This window comes from Chrysochloris asiatica, unplaced genomic scaffold (genome assembly GCF_000296735.1).
Source record: "Chrysochloris asiatica unplaced genomic scaffold, ChrAsi1.0 scaffold00102, whole genome shotgun sequence".
Lineage (NCBI taxonomy): Eukaryota > Metazoa > Chordata > Mammalia > Afrosoricida > Chrysochloridae > Chrysochloris > Chrysochloris asiatica.
The window spans coordinates 5,247,512-5,270,827 of record NW_006408620.1 but is presented as its reverse complement, the minus strand read 5'-3'; the positions used below and the strand labels follow the sequence as shown (position 1 = coordinate 5,270,827).

General features: G+C 38.1%; 1 protein-coding gene across 4 annotated transcripts in view; it reads right to left on the bottom strand.

Annotated features, from left to right (window-relative positions):
• Positions 1–1,402: 1,402 nt before the first annotated feature.
• The window catches only part of GSPT1 (G1 to S phase transition 1), a 51,944-nt gene continuing 30,030 nt past the window's right edge, over positions 1,403–23,316 (bottom strand). For 2 of the 4 annotated variants that reach the window (XM_006867209.1, XM_006867210.1), the window contains 14 exons: positions 22,797–22,835; positions 22,643–22,684; positions 21,786–22,013; positions 19,342–19,375; positions 16,375–16,452; positions 14,932–15,112; positions 13,519–13,673; positions 13,191–13,331; positions 11,369–11,462; positions 10,011–10,091; positions 5,788–5,961; positions 4,609–4,698; positions 4,321–4,489; positions 1,720–1,890 (listed from right to left, as the gene is read on the bottom strand). In XM_006867209.1, the coding sequence (XP_006867271.1) occupies positions 1,838–1,890; positions 4,321–4,489; positions 4,609–4,698; positions 5,788–5,961; positions 10,011–10,091; positions 11,369–11,462; positions 13,191–13,331; positions 13,519–13,673; positions 14,932–15,112; positions 16,375–16,452; positions 19,342–19,375; positions 21,786–22,013; positions 22,643–22,664 (1,500 nt within the window). In that variant the 5' untranslated portion in view covers positions 22,665–22,684; positions 22,797–22,835 and the 3' untranslated portion in view covers positions 1,720–1,837. Of the gene's footprint in view, positions 1,891–4,320; positions 4,490–4,608; positions 4,699–5,787; positions 5,962–10,010; positions 10,092–11,368; positions 11,463–13,190; positions 13,332–13,518; positions 13,674–14,931; positions 15,113–16,374; positions 16,453–19,341; positions 19,376–21,785; positions 22,014–22,642; positions 22,685–22,796; positions 22,836–23,316 lie in introns of all 4 variants that reach the window. The other 2 variants (XM_006867208.1, XM_006867207.1) reach the window with 2 other exon arrangements.

Genomic DNA, 23,316 nt, shown 5'->3' with positions numbered 1-23,316 from the left:
TATGTTCTGATTAAAGATTTCCTATTTCCCAGAAAAATAAAAGCCCAGAGATTTGCAGGCATAATAAAATTTGAATTTCATGCGACTTGATAGCTATGCGTAGGGAGCTCTGGTAGCGTAGTGGTTACGAATCGGGCTGCTAATCTCTTGGTCAGCAGTTCAAAACTACCAGCTGTTCCGTGGGAGAAAGATGAAGCTTTCTGCTCCTGTAAAGATTTACAGTCTTGGAAACCCTATACAAGGTCGCTATGAGTCAGAACCGACTCCACGGCATATAACAATAGTTATGCGTATACTTATAGAAAGTTGTAGGGCAGTAACTTTGCTCTGTCCAAATAGTATCACATCATCCATTAAAAAAAAAACTGGCTTATATTATTACATTTTTTGTGACTGTAAATGCTCTGACTAGGCTTTTCTTTTCTGAGGAGGAAGATTACAAGAAGAAACTTGGCATTAAACGTACAAAGAATCTTACTTAGAGGTGAATCACAATTTAAAAGAGGCCAGATCTTCAATGAACGGCAACACTTCACACATCAAGGTGTTTCCAATAAACTCAGAAATCACCTCTTCAGTTTCCCATTTATTCTCTAAAAACTTCAGAGTCATGATACAGCAGAGATTTAGCCTTCAATTGAAAGAAAACCCACAAGGCTGCAGGATTCATCCACATTACAGGTGAACAAATGTTAGCTTGTACTTAAGACTCAGGTCATTTCAAATAACTAAGATAAAATTTAAGATTATGCTTGATTCTACTTATCACTGTAAATTTCAGTCTGTGCAAATGCTGAAGATCCTAAATACGTGTTCATTTAGTTGTTGGATGGAGTTGAGCTATAATCAGCAAGGATTATGCAATTTTAGAATTGCTGATACAAAGAGTCGACTGAGTAATCTGTATAGCTGGCACCTGTAATTGATACGGTTTTCATATTAGATACATGCAGCTCTTACTATTACTAAAGGAGGCATTTTTACCAGGTCTCAACATGCTTACTTTAGTGTAAATTGTACTGATTCAGTGAGTTAATGGAATTTTCTGTAGGGGTACACCTTCATTATGCTTTACGTGTAAATCTGTAACAACTTACTGTGTTTAAAAAAGGTTAAAATATAAATGGGCACAAAACAACTGATGGACCTAAGACAGCACTGTCACACACAGGTGCATCACATATGTGTGTGTATGCATTAACCATCAAAAGGGGAGGGGTCAGACAAATACAAACTTTGAACGTTATTTCTAAATGCCTCATTTAAGTAGTGAGTAGGGGAAGAGTTTAGAAAAGTCCAAGTAATAAAATGTATTCACTTCTTGGTAAAGTTAAAAAGCTAATGCAACAGTGTTACATCCAGATAAAACCATTATCCAAAAGTAATTCAAATACAAAAAGGGTTTCAAATGGAATATTTATTAACATGGTAGTCGTCTCTGTAACATGTGCACACATACTCGCACACTCAGAATAATCTGCCTGGGGAAAAGCCTAAATATGCCTAAGGGGATAATGGGGAAAAAAAAAAAAAATTCCTGTAGGTTTTCATTATTGTAGGCAATTATGTCCACATCACTTACAATGCTATTGCCAAATCTGTCCAGGGAAGCAGAGTTTGAGAGGGGAGAAAAAAATCTGGGGGAAAAATTCAACAGTGGCATAGCAGAGCTCTCAATATGAGAAAGCTGACATAATGTGGACTTTTGCTGTGAATTTTCTCTTTGCAAAATAGGGGGAGAGATTTATGAATGGGCAGAAATAAGAGAAGGCGGTGTGAAGTGGGCTTTTGCAGTCAATTTTCCTCACAGTATTGTGCAGGGTCATCAAGCAAATGCTTAGTCTTTCTCGGGAACCAGTTTCAGAACTTTTCCAATTGCAATGGTCTTACCTGGAAATAAAATTTAAAAAACAAACAAAAAAGCCTTTCAGTAGTTAACAAAAAGTCTGTCTGTGGAAGGTATTATTTTAAATTACAAAACATTTGACAGTGTAAATTACTACCACCAAAGACACAATTTTGGATTAGTCTTATTACAAAGTATCCCCTGAGTAGCACAAAGGGTTAAAAGCACTCTACTAGGCGCCAAAAGGCTGGCAAGTGAATTCATGCACTTGCCACACGATCTGCTTCCCAAAAGCCCTATGAAGCAGTCCTCAGCGCTCTCCAAGTCACCGTGAGTCAGAACTGATTCAAAGGCAACTTAACGCTAAATGTCTTTATACAAAAATGAAGTAATACACTCACTGACAAACCAACCCAAACACATAAATTTACATGGTAAGTGGGTTGGTCTAAGAGAGAAGATAGAAAATATAATTTCCTATACAAAAAACTTATCCTTAGAAACAAATTGTGGAATATATCCATGATTGAACAGTATTTGAGTAATAATAATAATAATAAAAAGTATAGTAAATAAAAAATATTAAACAAAAATATCAAATGTGAAGTTATTTCTCAGCTAGGTCTGTACACTTGGGCATCTCTTATTGTTTACCCCCCCAAGAATTCTACACCATGTCCAAATGGCATCCGCAAGGGACTCAAATCCTGTTCCTTTTCAATGTTCTGAGTTTGGGGAACAAAAAGAATCATTCCTGTAAGGGCAAGGTCAGAGCTGTACAGTGGATAGGTGGGCTGAAGTTTCCCAATGAAATTCTCTTAGGGCTTACTGTCCCCCTATTTATCCACAAACATAAGAAGCAGACACACTGTCACATGGGGGAAATTCCTCAGAGCAACTTGCCTGGCCTTTTCCTTACCCACATCACTTTCCGTTTTCTTAAAACGTATTAACCCTAGGACTGTCCTGTGTTCTACAAGAAGATCTATCAAGGGTATGCCCTTGGAATCTTTAAAAAATAGTTGCCATTAACTCTGACAGCTCAAAACCTTAAGTTTCCATAACCTCTCTGCCTAGGGTTTAACTGGCCCAGCAGACTCCCTCAGAAGCCACTGTTTCAATTAATTTTTTTTTTTTTTAAGTATCATTGAGACTAAGATACACATGTTGCTGAGAGGACTTGTTTCCAGCCATCCACTGACTGCCGAGACATGGTTAAACATGTTTTGTTCAGAAGTAACTCCACACACGATCAACTGGAACTTTTCCTGATGAATTACAAAACGGTTAAACCTCAAAAACAAGATGCTCAGTTAATTAAATAACTGAGACTCAAAAGCCCACATGTTGTATGGTTCTATTTATACAGAGGAATCCTGGTGTGGCGCTGTGGGCTAATGCATCACACTGCAAAGTCAGTGGTTCAAGCTCACCAGTTGCTCCTTGGAAACCCTATACAGGGTCGCTATGGGTCGGAATTGACTCAATAGCACTTAATGACAACAACAAATTTATACAGAATGTCTCAAAAAAAAGCATTAAGAATAAGAAAGTGGTTTACTGGCTGCCTAGAACTAGGAATTGGGGCAAGGAGGGTACTCTTTTGAGATAATATATATTTTCTAACTGTCTTTGGGTCCATTCCAACTTCTAAAGACACTGTATAGGGTTTCTGAGGATGGACGGTGGGTTTGAACTGCCTACCTTGTGGTTAGCAGTAGAAAACAATAATTCTAGAATTAAAAGTTTTTGCTTTATTTTTTATCTTAACCAGGTGTAGCGCTGTAGGATAAGCACTGGGTTGCTAATCACAAGGTCAAACCCACAAGCTACTCCTCAGAAACGCTATACAGGGTAGCTTTGAGTCAGAACCAACTTGATGGCACTTTCAAAAGAAAAAACAAAAATCAACAAGAAGTTTTCATAATAAGGTTTTTAAAAGTCAAATGAAAATGATCTTGACAGTTTTCTGAGCTCATCATCATATTCCTAGTGCTTAAAATAGTTCCTGGCACTCAGTAGACAATCAGTTAATTTTTATTAAATAGAAGGTTTCATCATAACAAAGAGTTTCCTAACTCAAGACAAGAAAATGACTGCTGTTCTGCAGAAACAGACATACACAAAATGTGAACAGGAGACTACTGGGAAAACATGCACACACATACTTACTTCCCTGGGTTGATGAGGGGGAGTCAATGTAATCAATGTTGAAAATCACACAAACGAAGAATGATTTCATTGGTGAAATTGTCTCAAACCCTACTACTTAAAAAAGGCTCAAAACTAAGGTTCTTACTGTATCCAGAGCATCATCGTTAGAATGCATGCTCGGTCTGCTGTTCAATTCATGAAGCATTTACTGTATGAGTAAATTTACAGGCACAAGTCCAATTGGTCCCTCAAACTGATGCAATGTATAATTAATTCTAGGACAGTTACTAAAAAGCTAAACAAGAAAAGGGGGCTCTTACCCTCATCTCTTAAGGTAAAGCGACCCATCTGAGGGAAGTCTTTAAAGGTTTCAAGGCAGATGGTTCCAGCTGTTCTTAAACGAGCGATGCACACTTGATCTTGTTTCACAAAACGGGGTCGAGTCTTACTTTTTTCTCCAGATTTTTTGTCTACCAAGCAGATTAAGGCCTATCCAAGAAAAGAAGATGAGAAGATAGAAACAGGACTATATTAAAAACAGGAGTGCAAGTAAGAGCACACTATTGACCAGAAACCACCAGGCTGAAGTAGCCATAAACCAAACTCACTGTTATTTCCACTTCCTCAATACAGGTATGAATATGCAGCACCGCATTGTAACCCGGGCAGATGATGGATTTGTGCTCAATAATCACGATCTGTCAAATAAACAAACAATCAGCTCTTTATCCCTACAGTAAGAGAAGAATTCATTGTTCGCAAGTGCCATACAGTATTCATAAGAATGTATAATCTCCCTCTAAGAGGGTAGTGAATAAATTATTTATGTGCTAGAAGGTTAATTTTGATCATAGCTTAGGTCAGGTTGACAAAAGCATGACCTTGAATACCCTCTACTCTACTGATCTTGGCAAGCATCTACTCAACTTTCAAAAACAAAGCATTCAAATTCAAGCCTTCTCTGGATGCCTTTTATACATCCCCATTCCCTCACAAAGGATTAAGTTTATTATAAATTGCATGATACTGTTTTCGTCAACAAGATTTGAACTTAGCAAAGCTTCAGCCATTTATCAATATCCAAGGTATAACCTCTGGTATCAAAAATGAACAAGTCTGTTGTCATACTGAACACTTGTAACAACTCAAATAGCACACACCAATTACTTAATAAATCATTCTGAGGAGGTCAAGATACTAATAACCTGGAGAGAGAGAAAAAAAGGATACTTTCCTGTCTGCAGAGTTCTTTGTTCTGAGTGAACAGAGAAACCATGACTTCTAAGACAAAAGTAATTACATACATTAATACCTGGTTTTACAACGTGACCAGGAGATATTCTAGAAATTACCAACCAAAGAGCAACAATAAGAAGCAAAGGAGGCCTGCTGTGGCGCTGTGGGTTAATGCGCCAGACGGCAAAGCTGTTTGAACTGCAAGGTCAGTGGTTCCAGCTCACCAGCTGCTCCCTGGAAACCCTATACAGGGTCAATATGGGTCGGAACCAACTAGACGGCACTTATCAACAATACAAAGAATACTAACTACTTAGGTAAGCATTTGTACCATCTTAAAGACAGTACTTATGGGGAGACATGCACCAGGGTGGTCAGACATTTAGGTCTATCATATTTCATGGTGTATTACACTACACTTCACTTCCTGTGCTACATACTACGATCAGGTTATAGGTGCCTATTACCAGTATTAAAGAAACATCGTAAATTCTCATTTCATTAAGACAGTACAGACCACTGAGACAGCTACAGTGAGTTAACAGCTTTACCTGGGCATCAAATGTCCGTCCAGAATGACAGAGATTATTAGGATCACAAAGTATGAATCCTGGAAGAATCTCTTCTTCTTCGATTCCTTTCAGTCTGATTTTTAGGTTTTCACCAGGGGCTACAGAATCAGTTTCTACGTCATCAGAAAGGATTCCAAGAACTTCCACGTTGTGCTTAAAAAAGAAATCAACACCTGAGGTTTTCTAATGTTACAGAATATAAAATGACCTCAATGTTTGCTGAAGACTTGCAAGGCTCTCTCTTCTTTTGTGGCTGTGGATTAGCCAAAATACTCACATGAATATTAAATTTTGCTACATTTGTTACGACATGCACTTGAAAGTCAAATATACCAAAAATACAACTGACAATTAAAACATCACCTTAAAAAATCACATTCTAGTAATTTCCAAACAGAACAAGCCAGTATTTGCCATTCTTACCTTTTAAAATTATGTCCATAAAATTAAATCCAAATGTTAAATTTAATGTTTTCTAGTTTGTGGATATAAAATTTTAATGACAGAGTATTTAAATAGACACATCTTCTAGGGCACATGAATCTCCAGATACCTGAAGCACATTTCTCAAAACTTATTTCAACAATGAAGCTTATAAAGCATAAAGACTTGTTTCATGGGGATGAGGTTTCTTTTTGGGGTGCTGAAGGTGTTCTGCAATCATATACAGATATAAACTACATAGAGCTAGCTACAGGTGGACAGTTGTACATTACTGTGAACGAAACCTTGTCACCAATGGCAAATTTTGTTTGTTTTACCATGATTTTAAAGTTTGTTGATGGGGGAAAAAGGAATGTCTTAAAAGTATTCTCTTCTTTTACTCTGTTTTTACCCTCGGAGAGAATTAATTTTTTAAAAAAACATACCAAAAATCAAACAAAAACAAAAACATAAGCCTCAAGACAAAATGGTAGTAGATCAAACACTGGAGAATCTTGTTTCATTGTATTCCTCCACACTAGAATTCTACAGATGGTCACCTACAAAGCTTTTTTGCCCTCAAATGTTCTTTCTCAAAAGACAGTTTATATACAGAATCCTACCTCTCTCTACTGAAATTATTCCAAGAACTAAAAAAGAGCCAAACTGTTTAATAATGATGGAATTCATTATAGTAATGACATATAAAGGTAGATATAAACTGCTCCATTATCTATCAATTAAACGAGTATTATTTACAACTTCTTGCCAAAATAAGGCAGCATAGCAATCCCTTCTCCCCCAAAATAGACCTTTTATGGTCAAACAATGGAGCAAAAATGTTAAGTGCCCTCGAGTCAGTTCCGACTCATAGCACCCTGGACAGCGTTTCCAAGGAGCAGCTGGTGGGTGGGTTTGCAATCCAGCGCTGATCTACAGCGCCACAGTGGAGTCAAGAGTTTAATTTACCCACCTATAAGAGGTTAGAAAAAAACATTCAATGTGTATGGTGGAACAATTTTTTTTTTAAATATACAAAGAAAATATGGCTGACTTACTGGACTTTTACTGAGACTCAACTAAAGGGAACTGTTTTTACAGCTAGTTCAACTACAGGATGTTCTACATCTATCCCGCTACTAGGATAAAATAAAAGTGGAAAGGAGAACAGCCACTTTCTTTGTACCTGCTTATGAAGGCTGCAACTTCACCGGGACGCTAACTTTTTCAATCATAATAAACCACACATTTTTTATTATGGTAAAGACTCCTGATACGGTGCTGTAGGATAAGCCCTAAATGGCTATCCTCAAGGTTGGCAGTTCATATCCAGCAGCTGCTCCTTGGAAACCCTGTACAGGTTCAATATCAGTTGGGACGAACCTGACAGCACATAACAAAGAACTAACCTGACTATTTGTAGCCATTTTACAATGGGGAAGTCATGGTATCTAGTTTGTTCATACTGTTGTACAACCATCACCACCATCTTAATTCCAAACATGTCATCCCAAATGGAAGTCCCCGAATCCAATTCTAATCTGCCCCCTCTCCCAAACCACCTTGTGCTTCTGTGAAAGACTGCCACTTTTAGGACTACTCTGCAAACGAAACTGAGCAGGGATTCCAGCTGGCCATCAGTTCACTCACTTCCACCCTTCAATTTGCAGGGCTGAGTCCCTTAGCAAAAAGGAAGCTTTAAAGTAGAAGCACTTTGGAACAAAGACACTATGGCAAGACACTCTAATCTCCAATGCAATGCATTGCAAGGGTATAACTCTAATCTCCAATGCAATGCATTGCAAGGGTATAACTTGTAAGGATAAACACTGTACTGTTAATCACAAAATTGAAACCCACTAGCTGATTTCAGAAATCCTATGCAAAATTAGAGTGAGTAGTAATCAGCCCCAGGGCACTTAACAATCACACTGTAACTAAACATTATACTGGCAACAGAAAACTTAAGTGCCTATAATGAGTGTGGTGCTGTGAGATAAGTACCCAGCTGAAGTGTCTGCTTAAACTGCAAGGTCAGCAGCTCAAATCCGCAGGCCACTCCCTGAAAACTCTGTACAGTTGTTGCTATAAGTTGGAACTGAATTCATGGCACTTAATAACAATAAAGAGCATAGTAAAGAAATGCTACTGAAATCTAACAAAGTATCTATCTATCTGTAGGTTCTGATGATTCAGATCTAATTATCTGTACAAGTAACAACTTTGGAGCTGTTAGAAAAAACCTCTCTCTTGGAAACAGGTGAATAGTTTCTTAACAAAGGGCCATCTGCAGACACTAGCAAGTTAGCAGTCAAAAACAGTTGGTATCTTTTCAAGAAAAGTCTCCATGAGGAATAATTTACAATAAGAAAAGAAAACTTAAGAAAAGACACATTTAGAATAAAGGCCAATTAATTATTCTGCTCTCAAAACAAATGGAGAACCTGGATACATCTTACATACTTATGTCTAATATAATGAGTAATGAGTACATTACCTTCTGCCCACCAGAAAACAGTTACAAATCCTGAGTAAACCTACGGGTTCATCCCTGGCTCTCTTACTAATCCATTTTGTTAACTGAAGCAAGTTACCTAACTACCCCAGATCTCTATGTCCTTTCTAAAAGGGTGAGTCAAAAATTCTTAACACTCCAGTTATATTAAAAAGCCCATCGAGGTCCATGGCTGATGACAACATTCCGAGTGTGCACATGAAATGATTTTGTGTAACAGACGAGTGACAGTGGATTGATTACGTGGCAAATCATTTGCAGATCAGCCTATGAAATCACCCACAACAGACTTGGTTTAGAAAGTCTGTGTGAGATGGATCCTGAAACATGGAAGATGCTCATGGAAGAGCATCAACAGAAGAGTTTGGACATCTGCAAACAAAATATGAATTTATCATTGCCTGAGAGGAAGTGGCAGAGTATGGAATAGAAACATCCTCAATCACCAACCAAGAAAAAGTTCTAAAGTCAACCATCCCGTGGACAACTGATGCTTACACAGTTTTCTGGAATTCTCAAGAGCCAGAACTGGAACACCATGAAGACAAGGTTTGACAATCAGCAGTGCTCACTACACTGAGCTGCTCACTGAAGAGCTGAAGCCTAAACTTCAGATTCAATGCAGAAGACTGCTGGCCAAGGGTGGTGTGGTCTTGCATGACAGTGCACGTCCACACTGTTGACTGTGCAAAAACTTCGTTTTGAGGAGTTAAAGCATCCTCCCTATAGTCCTGATCTTGCTCTTAGTGGACTTTCACCTGTTTGGACCCCTGAAAGCAGCCCTTTTGAGAATGAAGATTCATCCCTAATGAAGAAGTAGAGATAGAAGTGCATTTGTGACTAGCAGCTCAAACTAGAACCTTTTTTTATTAAGGGAATATAAAATCTTATAGACAGATGGACAAAGTATATTGAAAAGCAAAGCGATTATGTCTAGAAATGATGTATTTGTTTTCTAAAAGTTGATTAAATGCTACAACCAGAGTGTGGATAATTTTTGACTCACCCTCATATAAAATCATGAGGTTGAAACTAATAAGCTCACCTGATGATGACATCTTTTGGCTCTAGTAACATCAGTCAAAAAGAAAGCCTTACCAAGGGCTTACTACTGATACCTGCCATTATCCGTGTGTCACTGAAGAACAGTAACACTGTCACTAGACATTAGTAAAATGTAATCGCCTAAGCTTTTGAAAACTTCTAGCTCTTTGCTAATATTTTCAAGAAAAAATGAAGTGGAAAGAACATTACTAATTCTTACCTTATTTGGCATCATCACGAGCTGCTGGCCTTTACAAATAGATCCTGATTCCAGCTTTCCCAGGACCACAGTTCCCATATCCTGTGGAATTAAAAAGTAAATAAATAAATCAGAAGTTTCAGCCAAGTTTATTACTGCATTATAATAACCCCAAATCAAAATGTACTTGGTTATTATTAAACAGGTATGCCTAAGAGAGAACCACAAAGCCCCTGGTAGAAGAGACAGCCCAGGGTTCACTATGATTCCTTAGGGTCTCTCACTCTCTCAGCTTGCTTCTTTATGTGCAGAGCTGGAAAAAACAAAACCTGCTCAAGAAGCTTAGGGACTCCTAAGAAGGGGCTTCAAAAAATTTTGTGGGAAAAATGAAAAGAGAATTCTTCCAAGAAGTTTTTGAAGTCACACATATAAACCAAAGCATCAGACAAACTGGTTTATATAATGTTCAAGTTGAAAGTCTAGTTTAACATGTATGGCACTGTACTATAAACACTGGCTCTCAAGGTCAGTTTGAACCAAAAGGCCAGCGGTTTAAGTTGACCTGTCGCTCCTTGGAAACTCTATGCAGGATCAGTGAGTCAGAATTGACTCAACAATATTTACTAATAATACTATGTATGTATGTATGTATGTATGATATAAATGAACAAATGTATGTATGTATGATATAAGTGAACAAATGTATGTATGATATAAATGAACAAATGTATGTATGTATGATATAAATGAACAAATGTATATATATATGATATAAATGAACAAATGTATGTATATATGATATAAATGAACAAATGTATGTATGTATGATATAAATGAACAAATGTATGTATGTATGATATAAATGAACAAATGTATGTATGTATGTATGATATAAGTGAACAAATGTATGTATGTATGATATAAATGAACAAACGTATGTATGTATGATATAAATGAACAAATATATGTATATATCATATAAATGAACAAACTATTTTTGAAGAGCTGTTTGTCACTATTCATTATTAATGAGCAAATGCTTTGGGTCTAGCACTTGTAATAAGCTTATCTATAGACCATGACCACAATAATCTCAATGGGAAGTAACTGAAATAAACTAAGGTGGGGAAGTAAATTCTGGTCTATCTATACCACTAATAAGCAACCTGGGTGCTGGTGTGGCACTGTAGGATAAGCACTGGACTGGTAACAATGTCAGTGGTTCAAACCCACCAGCACCTCCTAAAAAACCCTATACAAGGTCCTTAATGAGTTGGAACTGACTCCAAGACACTTAACAACAGTAATACACAACTTTAATGAAAAACAGAACACAATGATTCCTCCTCCCGTAAAACCCAACTTTAACATTTGCGTACCTTGTACTTATCCACAATTGGCAGCCTGATTGGTCCATCAATTGATCTATTAAAGTTTGGCAAATTATCCAGATACGGAATAAATGGTAATCCACTAAGAACATAACAACATCAATTAAAGTCAACATACAAATATCAAAAATCTGAATTACATGAACCTGTAACTTTACACAGAAATATGGTTGTAACAAATATTTTTTGACTCCTCATTCAACCAATTTACAATCAATTACATATCAATACAATCAACAGCTTATCTGTAAGCTAAGGTGATTAACATTTAGAAAAATATTTATAGCACATAGTCTACAAGTTGCAATCAAATGACACACGGTTAATACGTGAGGTTACAAGGACTAGATGACTTAAAATATTCCACAGCTGCCCTTTTGTGAGGAAATGAACGAAGTGATACTTGAATTCATATAGAAATTCTAGGGACCCAGAATAGCCAATCTTGACAAAGGACAAAGTTGGAGGATCCACACTTCCTGATTTCAAAATTTAATACAAAGCGACACTTAATCAAGACTGTTATTACACAGCATAACCAAAAAAAGACATACAGATTAGTGGAAGAGAAGCAAGAAATAAACTTATGTTTATGGTCACTTAATTTTCAACAAGGATGCCCAAAGGACAATTCAACAAGAAAAATAAAATTTTTTCAACAAATGGTCAAACGGTGCCTGGACAAATGGACATCCACATACAAAATGAAAAAGAACTTAAGACACTGGCCTTATACCTAACCAACCACCTGAAAATGGATCAGAGACTCAGGGGACACCAAGGTCAACTGATATAACATAGTGTACAAAGAAAATGTTCTAAATTCTACTTGGGTGATTAGTGACTGGGGTCCTTATAAAACTCGGGAGTGGTCATCTAAGGTACAACTATTGGTTGTATTCTCTCTCTGTCTGGGGGAAAGAGTGATGAAAATCGAAGACACGTGGAAACAATTAGTCCAGTGGACAAGTGGACCAGACGATCATTAGTCTCTGTGACCCTGAAACCAGAAGAACTAGATGGTACCTGATTACCATTATCAGCTGCTCTGAAAAGGATCACATGAGAAAGGACTAGAGACAGTGGGAGGAAAATGTGAACTTGCACTCAAAATCATTAAAAAAACAAGGCTAAGTGGTCAGATACAGACTGTGATCCTCAGTAATCCTTTGGGTCCACAACTGAACTCATTCCCATAGCCCAGTTGACTGAGATAATAGAATTCTATTAGAAGAGTTAATACTAGGGAGGTGTGCACACCGTAGAAGAATCAATTATTTGAGATCAAAAGGGCACCATTTACCCACAAAGTTCACGATCGGGCAGTGTGTGCACAGGGTTGTATGAGTCGGTATCGACTCGATGGCACCTACCAACACCAACAACAGCTCAGATAAAGTAAAGGAGGATGGGCAGAAAAAGGAAACCCAGGAAGGAAGTAGGATATGATGTTGTGGAGAGTGCCATCAATGCAAAATGTGAAGTGTTGAATAGAAAGTTGATTTGCTCTGCAAAGTCACCCAATTCACAGTAAAAAATTAAAAGAAAATGGATCCAAGACCTAAAACTAAGACATAAAGGGATAAACTGAACTTTATCAAAATGAAAAATTGTTGTGCATCAAAAGACACCATCAAGGCAGTGAAAAGACAGCCAGCTACAGAATGTGTGCCAGTGTATCTCATATGGGGCTTTTACTCAGACTATATGAAGAACTTCTCCAACTCAACAATTAACCCAACTAAAAAGTGGGCAAAGGCCCTACTATTTTAAAATTTTGAATCAAAAGGGCCAAATACTTGGTACTTACCTGTACCAAGGACAGAAATCGGATTGCTCTTTAAGATTTGCTCCAGTCAATCCTGAACAGGGCATAAAGTGAATGTCCTTTTTGGGATTAAAGCCAACTTTCTTCAAAAATGGCACTAGTTTCTCTTTACATTCTTCATACCTATGAACATTTACAAATAATCCAGTCATAATATAAAGCAATTATACTCAACTTTTGTAATTAAAAAAACTCCATATTTAAAGACACCCCTGAGTAAAGATGCTTATTATAACAAAGCCATCCTTTCTTCTACCAACCTGTCTGTAAAAGATAACAAACAGTACAACCCATCCTCTAAGCAGCTTACCGCTCATTGCTCCAATTTACTGTTGGGTCATCCATCTTATTGATAAGCACAATTAAGTGTTTTACACCAGCTGTCTTTGCCAACATTGCGTGTTCTCTTGTCTGTCCTCCTTTTTCAAATCCAGTTTCAAACTCTCCTTTCCTGGCAGAGATTACCTATTGCAAGAAATCAAATAATGTATTCTTTAGACATTCTGTATACCTCTCTAGCTGATTAAAACATCTTTCCTTTTACTTACGTCAGAAGTTTTTTGCAAAAAAAAAAAAACAAGCAAAGTTAAAATGCCTGCTTTCAACATCACGAGCTATTGTGTAGTGGATATTTACTTGATGTGGCTCTTCTATCCATAATCTTTAGGAATTCCCGGATGAGGAGGTAGGATCATGCAAACTGAGTATAACACGCTGACTGGTTGGTTTTGCCATTCCTCTGGGTTTAAAATATGCCATCTCAGAACCAGGAACGGGGATCTCAGTCCATCATGAAAGAAGAGCCAGAGCAGAGCTCTCCTTTGGAGCCTGAGATCCCTGCATGGCAAAGCGGCAGCACTTCAGGAGGGGCTTGCCTATACTGTAGCTGAGAAGAAGCTGGCCTGAGCAGAGAACTGCTGTACCCTGAGTGGTTTCTGATCCTGAATTGGACTGTTCACTTCCCGAATACACTGCATAACTATGCACATGATCTGAGTGCTGTGTGACCACTGCAGTGGATTATCAAGCCCAGCAGAGGAGGATCAAGTGCTGGGGGAGGGATGGTTGGTGTCTGAATACTGTAAAAGAGGGTTGGAGGATGGAGGCATGTGGAACCTCTGCCTTATAGGCACTGGTGTTGGGCTGCTGCATTTCTGCCTTTCTCCTTGTGAAGCCAGAGATTAGACACTACCCTCTACGCCCTTACACAAGCCCAACAATGGAAGTGATTTATGATCTGGCAAACATTTCTTCCAATCCCCAACTTCCAAAATCAAGTATACCCATATATTTTATAATTGAAATGCTAATGAGAGCTGACATCCTGGTGTGGCGCTGCAGGATAATGCACTGGACCACACAGTTGGCAGTTAAAACTCACCAGTTGGTTAAAACTCACAAGTCAGAATCGACTCAACAGCACTTTAACAAGGAGAGCTAGTGTCAGTACACTGTCAAATTAACAAAATGTGTGAAGGCCTAAAGAAACAGCTTAGGTATCTTTGCCCACAGTATCGAATGGTAGGCTTGGTATTTATTAAGACACTATAGTAACAGCCGGTTAGAAAGCAATGAGAGAAAAGCACAAACATACTTCAATAAACAAAACAAATGATTTATTGAGTAGATTAGTGAAACAAAAGTGCAAATTGTGACTATAAACGTTATTAAAGTTCAGCTTCTAACAAATAAATACACAGATGGAACAAAATGTTTTTCTTACCAGTACAGCCAAATCAGCTTGAGAAGCACCACCAATCATATTTGGGACAAAACTCTTGTGGCCAGGGGCATCCAGAATTGTGAAATGCTTCTTTTCTGTTTCAAAATAGGCACGGCCCACTTCTACTGTTTTACCTTTGTCTCGTTCTTCCTGATTTGTGTCTAAGGCCCAAGACAAGTACCTGAAAGAATTTAAAGATAAGACTGAAAGTGCTAAAAACATGCATTTAGAGACACTCTTCTATAAGTAAAAGTATAAATGATGACACCCAGCTTTCTGCCTGTTACACAGTATCTAACTCATGAACAAGACTGGAAAGAAAAATTAAGGGAATAAAAACTGTATTCTTACGGTATGTATAGCTAACTATATATTCGACAAGCAACTATTTATGGAAACAAGCTGATGTGTACACAGAAAGAACAAATGCATGTACCCAAGAGTTTAGCAATGAATTCCTTTCTGTTTGTGTTTTTAGAATTCTTGGGCACAAAGTATGGCTATTCAGGAGTATTTTTCAAAGTGCATGAAATTAAAAGTGAAGCCACCAACATGCCATTTGGGAGCTAACAATTATTTCGATATTACTTTCTTAGAAAAAAATGTTTCGTTTAAAATTTACATGATCTATAATATAATAGTACAAAAGGAGCTCTGGTAGCGTAGTGGTTATGAATTGGGCTGCGAACCTTAAGGTCAGCAGTTCAAAACTACCAGCTGTTCCGTGGGAGAAAGATGAGACTTTCTGCTCCCGTAATGATTTACAGCCTCGGAAACCCTGTACAGGGTCGCTGTGAGTCGGAACCGACTCTACAGCACGTCACTACCATAACAGTACATATCATTTAGATTACTTCATCATCTTTATTTTATAGCATTTAACCCTTTAAAAAAAAACAAAAAGCACCTGTAACACTGATTAGGATTTTCCCCATTAATACAGAAGAACACAGGACTATCAACGTTCCCTCCAAATGAGGCTTGATAATTTTTTAAAAAATAAAACAAAAATATTTAAGTTCAGAAGGCAGAAAAAAGTTGACTCATTCACCAATATTTTTAATATTTGATTCCCTATTCCCCCCCAGTGTTTATTTACATGGTCAGTTTTCCTACTTTCTGCCCAACACCACTGTAAAAAGAAGGTCACTTTCTGGTGATCATACAGTCTATAAATATAATTTTTAGTGGCTATAAAATGACGTAATTAATGAATGCCTTACAATTTATTCAACAAGTCTATTACTGGTTATTAAGATAATTTCCAAAACTTCTTTGTAAGTTATGAAATAATTAAGGAATGTATCCAAATTGGGGGTGGGGGGTACTCTTCCTTTGCTAAAACATCATTTTAGATCAAAACCTTATATTTTAATAGACTATGGAAACATTCAACAGGCAGGGTTTCCTTAAAATAAACTTATTATGATCATAAAAGTTTACCAAGTTTCTCTGTTTTTTTCTTTAGCTTCTCTTTCATATTTTTCAAGTGTCCTTTTGTCAACCATTCCAGTCAAATACCTGAAAAAAATAAACCAAAACAAAAGAGAGACAACTTTTAAAGACTTCAAGGGGAATTTCCATCCCAGACAACAGCTATGGAAATAAGTCAATGTACCAGCGTTACATGCTAAAATCATGGATGAAAGTCTCAGAGAAAATGGTTATTTGCATAGACTCACAATATGTCTTCCACCCCGAGATAGGGGAAGAAACACTAGCTCTGCTGTGACGAGACCTGAGAGGTGTACCTCACACTGAGCTGGGGGCCACTGAGTCAATTCCAACTCACAGGGACCTAGAGGGCAGAGGAGCAATGCTCGGGAGAATTCTACAAGGTAAGTTCACAGGAGCAGCTCGTCAGGACTTTCCTCCACGGAGCCACTGCTCTGTTTGAACGGCTGACTTTATGGTTTGCACCTCAAAAATCAAGGAATCATGATCATATCACCAACAATAGTAAATCATACTGAATACAGACATCATGTATACACAAGATCCTTTCTGTGGAATTCTTGCCCAAATGTGTAACACCTCAGTCTAACTGAGAAATTCACTCAAAGTCAAACTGAAGGACTCTCTAAGATAACTGTGTTGTTGTTAAGTGCCGCCAAGTTGGTTCCGACTCAGCAACTCTCTATAGGGTTTTGAAGGAGTGGCTTGGTGGGTTTGAACTACCAACATTGTGGTTCACAGTCCAGTGCTAATCCTACAGCATCACTCTTCAAATCATCAAGTTTGTGTAAGACAAGCAGAGGTGACAACATAATGAGACACAACAATTAAACACAGTGCGGAATTCTGGAATTAGGGCACAAAGAATAAAGGGTATAAGGAAACTGCTATTTTTGAAAGCGTTTTTTTTTTTTTCTTCCCCAAGTCTAAAATGACTCCAAAATAAAAGTTCCTTTTTGTTCCTAAAATAAATGAAAATGTTCCATAAAGGGAAAAAGGAAAACAGTGTTTTCTAGACAATGAAGTATTTCTATTATATTTCAGTATCTGATATTTTAAATTTTAACTTGCCAAAGAGAAAATATAATTTTAAAACAGTTGATTAGCAATGTGAACTGCTCTGAACTTTAACCTTTATGCAGTCTTTGATTAGTAATCTATTCTGCAGGGCTCCTAACCATATGAGTGTGGAACCCCAGATGCAGTGGAAGTTACAACCCCATCAGCAAAACACACACATTCACATAAAACACACGATCAAGTGGGACCCATGCTTCCATTCATGGTTAATGATGCCCTGTTTTAAGAGACTGATTTTGGGTCTTTGTTGTGGAAGTTATCATATGTGAGAAATTAGTTGGCAAGACAACTGATTCGCCTTCTAGGTACTCTGATGGCAACATTTAAATGTGTCTTTTCATTATAAAGACTTTTTAATACCAGAGTACTTAATACAGAACAACCAGGATATGGTCAAATCTAGACAATCATGGTGTGGATGTGTGCCGTTGAGTCTGTTCTGACTCACAGCGACCCTGTATAGAGTTTCAAAGTCTAGACGTTGTTGTTAAGTGCCTTTGAGTTGGTTCAGACTCATAGTGACCCTATACAGGGTTTCCATGGAGTGGTGGGTGAGTTTGAACCACAGACTTTGAAGTTCAAACCGACCTTGAGGTCGAGTGCTTATCCTCTGGCGCCACAATAACTGATCTTAGTCAGATATACCTGTTTGTCATTAAATCCAAATAAACCTAAAGAGCTGATAAATGAGGAATAAAAATTCCTCTCCCCCACTGGATTCAAGAGCTGGTTATAAGTATTCCCAAGCAAATTATATTGAAGTTTGACTAAGATTTCCTGTAACCTAGGTTTTACATTACTTGTTTGTTTGTTTTTAATATAACAGAGTCTTCAGAAACAGGACAATCGGATAGTGATAGGAAAACAATATCTGGGAAGACTGAAAATTCAGCAAAAAAGACTAATAATCATCATATTTCAAAAGTTACTTCTTAAAGTCAACCATCCATAAAGGGAATGTTGTTGTTGTTATGTGCCATGGAGTCGGAACCGACTCATAGCGACCCTGTACAGGGTTTCCGAGGGTGTAAATCTTTACGGGAGTAGAAAGCCTCATCTTTCTCCCGCGGAGCAGCTGGTAGTTTCGAACTGCTGACCTTGCGGTTCACAGCCCGAGTCGTAACCACTACGCTACTATCGTATTATTTCCCTTAACTTTTTTATTATAAATGTTTACAGTGCTGGAATACCACTGAACAGTTAACTCCCTTAGCATTTTATCATTAACCCATTTGTGACCCTGTAGAGATCTATGGAGGCTTCATCATCTTTGAAAGCCCCCTTGTACAGCCTCCACCTCCATTTTCCATGTCAAGTTTACTGGGACACACCTGTACCAATGACAGTACATGCAACTGGCAAGCAGGAACCTGTAAAATAGTTTGAAACAGAAGAAACTGGTGTGTGCCACAAGTGGCTGCTGGTACAGGTGTTGCAGAGCAGTGGTGTGACATGTGAGGTTAGACATGTACTTCTGGGTCCTGCACACTGTTGGGAAGCTGGTGTTCTCATGATGATTCCCTGTTCATGTCACTCCCCTGTCAAGGGATCTAGGCAGGGATCCAGAGCCACAAGTGAGGGGGCTTCAAAACAACTGTGGAAGAAGTCTATTATCTCTCAATTCCATCTTTCCATAGACTTTCTGAAGCCCCTTCATATCTATCCCATATAATTCTAGCCCAGAGGGATATATATGAACCATGCAGGCTTACCCGAAAAATCCAGGGGACGTATGTGTCCCACGTAATAATATCTACAAAAAATTCAAGCACTCTGATACAACATGCATTCCAGGAATGAGAATGTATATAAACATTTTAAGTATTTTTTAAAAATTTTTAATTGGAGCAAAGGGTTTTGATAAGATAGACTTACATGATTTGCCCTCCAATGGTTGACTTGCCAGCATCTAAAAGTAAGAACAATATGCAAAACTAAAGGTTAAGTTAGGGTACTGCTATGAAATCATACAACCCGGTAACAAAACCACAATGTGAAGCTATGGTTTCTCAACATCTACTCCAGCTACAGCTATACACAACTAAAGGTGTCATTTCCATAGCTCTAACTCTTCTCCCCAAAGAACGGTGCACTGCTCAATTTACTCCAGGTCAAGATGGCAGTTTAGGGATCCTTGAGGGACTCAAATCATGTTTCCTTTTAATGTTCTTAGACTTTGGGGAACAAAAGATGTCTGAAGGGGGAAGATCATGACTGTAGGGGGATGAGGTAAGGTTTCCCAACAAAATGTTCTTAAAGGGCATCCCTTGCCACCACTGACGAACGAGCAAGCTGTCGTGATGGAAGAACAGTCCATCCGTGCCATTGTCCTGGCCTTTTTCTCAGCAGCGCGGTTTTCAATTTTCCTAAGACTTCTTCCTAATCAGCCCCATAGTCATCCTGTCTTTTGAGAAAATCTGTCAGTATGAACCTTTGGGAATGTAATTACCTTATGAGCTGACCCCTCTGCCTTGAGGTTAATTGGCCCAGTGGAAACCAATGTTTTGAGTGGACCATTTTTCCTGAAAGGCACCCCTAATGAGACTAGGACTCCTGATGTGTCGCTGTAGAATCAGCACCACTGTGAATCACAAGGTTGGCAGTTCAAACCCACCAGCGGCTCCTTGGGAACCCTACACAGCAAAGTTATGAGTCGGAACTGACTCGATGGCATTTGACAATGAAACTAAGACAAGTGTGTGAGGTAGCTGCAGAAAGTTTGTGGAAAAGCTCCATCATCTTCTAATTGTATTTTTCCATGAACCTTTGGATGCAATCTCCAATTTTTGAGAGAACTTGTCTGTAGCCATCTACTGACCAAACTGAACACAGAGACACATTTAAATAATGTTTTGTTTGGATTACACCAACATGTACGAAATGGAACCCAGTAGCAATATTTTCTGGTAGTGTAGTGGTTACGTATCGGGCTGCTAACGTTAAGGTCAGCAGTTCGAAACTACCAGCTATTCCGTGGGAGAAAGAGGAGGCATTCTGCTCCCGTAAAGATCTGCAGCCTCGGAAACCCTGTGCAGGGTGGGTCACTATAAGTCAGAACCAACTCCATGGTACTTAACAGTAACAACATATATACTAATACAACTAAAGGTATGTTTTTGCATATATAATTAAATCTTAAAAAGTAAATGATCTATATATAGTAGGGCTTTGGGGCACTGTTGTTATTTTAAGCCGAGTCAATTTCGAGTCATAGTAACCCTATATAGATAGGGTTTCCGAGGTGCAAAATGCCTCATTTATTCTCCCATGGACTGGCTGGTGGACTTGAACTGCCAACCGTGTGGTTCACAGCCCAGTGCTTATCTTATAGAGGCACTGTGCTCCCAGGGCTTTGGGGCATTAAGTCCTAGTTAATTACCTACTTCCTTAGAAAATGAGGTGCTAAGGTGTGGAGCTGTGTTAATGTGCCACACTGCAAAGCAGTCTGAACTGTAAGCTCACCAGCCGCTCCTTGGAAACCCTATACAGGGTCACTATGGGTTGGAACTGACTTGATGGCACTCAACAACAACAACAAGACCCCTATAATTCCATTATGACTTAGGAATATTTTCCAGCAAAAGAAAAAAGTTTTGGAAAGATTGCTTCCTGGTTCCTCAAAGAGAGAGTTAGAGGAAAGCCAAAGGCAGCTAATGAGCTGTGGTGTACATTGAGGGTGAGCATTCTTTTATACATTTCCAAGAAGCTCTTGCTGCTAACAAGACAATATGATATATTCTCATTTCTAGTGGGGAGGTAGACACAGAAAAAAGCACTAACTCATAACTATGCCTTTTTTGCTCACAATTTCAGGGATCCATCAGATAGAGAATACGGGAATAAATTCAGTAAGTTTTTAAATGGACAAATTAACAGAATTTCACATAGAAAATAGCAAACCATGTATATTTCCTAGGGTAGCCTCAGATACAATACACTGAGCTGTCCTGTGGGCCCCATAGACATACACTGACATGTGTATCCTCCTCGCATCCATGCCATTACAACACTGCTCAGTAGCACAGCCTTTAAGAACACAAGTTCTGGCTACTTACCAGTTAAAAAGAACTTAGCAATTTAAAAATCAAGGCATTTTATACCTAACTGAGTTAGGTCACAGATACAGAACATACATTGCTCTTACTGAAATAAAGGACAGAATTAACATTAAAACTTAAATTTAAAAGCAACAAAGCAAAAAACATAGCCTTTTAATTCAGTTTGGTTTCACTAACTATACCCAAGTAGCTAAAGAGACATGTATTTTTATGTATCTAATACCTTCTGTCCTTTCGTATATTGCCATGAGTCTAACTTACCCACATGCCCAATGAATACAACATTCACGTGTTCTTTTTTAGGGGCACCTGGTGGTGCCACGACGGATTTCGGTTTTGGTATTTCCTCTTCTTCCTCCATCATTTCTTGGGCATTGTCTTCGGGGGACTTTCCATCTCCCAAGGAACCACCCCCCGGCTCTGCTTCACTTATTTCTTCTTTGTGTTCCCACGATTCTTCTGGAGACATGTCTGTTTCTCCGTTTTCTACTGAAATAAGACATTTTTTAACTTAGTATGTGGAAAGACTTACAACTGATACTTTCATGTACAGATGTTTCCACACAACAAATGGAACCTGGCATATATATTCAGCTCTATTTTCTGTTGCCCAGTGTCCTGCAAGCAGGAACTCCTCTTTCCCAACAGAAGTGGACAATGGCTTTCAAGCAGACACTGAGATTGCTATCTTAAGGAAGCCTCATTTTCATAAGAACAAACAAACTACACAGGAGAGCTGGCATTCCTAACAGCCCAGTTACTCCACTGTCAAGATGCTCCAGCAGTGGAATAGAAGGGGAGTTTAAAATCAGCCCAGGAAAAAGGGGCTTCTTTCCCTTTTCAAGTATTAGAAGTTTGGCATGAACTTATGTAAGTTACAAAAAAGGGCAGGGAACAATACTACTCTTTCTGCTGACATTAGTAGTACTCGCTCAGTTCTCCTAACTTCGCAATCGTTAAATGTATCACATCAGTGTTTATACACAATTCAGTTTCCGAAATCTTGACAGCAAAGTCTTAAATGTAGGCGCTGCAATAACCATAGCACTTACACCTGCCCTGTAAACACCGTGTCAGAGTTTCATATTACTGTTTAATATGATCAGAAATGTTCTTACCAACAGGTTCTGACAGTTCCATGCTAACAGCTGAATTTGAACCTAGACAAGAAATTGAGATATATATTTACAAAACACTATCTTGATTTATACACTAGACAACACAATGTCTTCTCAATTACATTCTAAAAGAGTCACATCATAGAAAAATTACCTTCGCACGACGGTTCCTCTTGAGAAGGTTCCACAGGTGCTGTGTAAACAGAAATAAGTTCCATAATTAAATACTGAAATCTATATACCCATCTTTTAAAACACAGTGTAAACAAAAGTTGTTAAAATACAACAAAAAGTTCAACAGTTCAGATCAATGGCAACTATAAGTTTTCAAACTAAAAGTCTTGGTTTAATCTACTTTTAAAAAATCTGACCACCAATTAGTCAATTTAAGAAAAATATTTTTATTAATTCAAATGTATTCATAAAGTCATGCATATTCTCTAGATTTGCTCTATAAACTTTTCCTTCACAGACATTATAAAAGTCAGCACAGATCAAATTTATAAGATTTTGCTCAACAAATAAACAGCTATTTCTCTAGACTCTCTTGGTGACCTTCTAGCCTAAGAGAGCTATGATTAGCCCTTTTCAGATATCATAAACATGTTATCATCAAGATGCTTGTATACAGTAAGTATGACTTCATAAACTAAACATTTGTGTTGTTAAGTGCC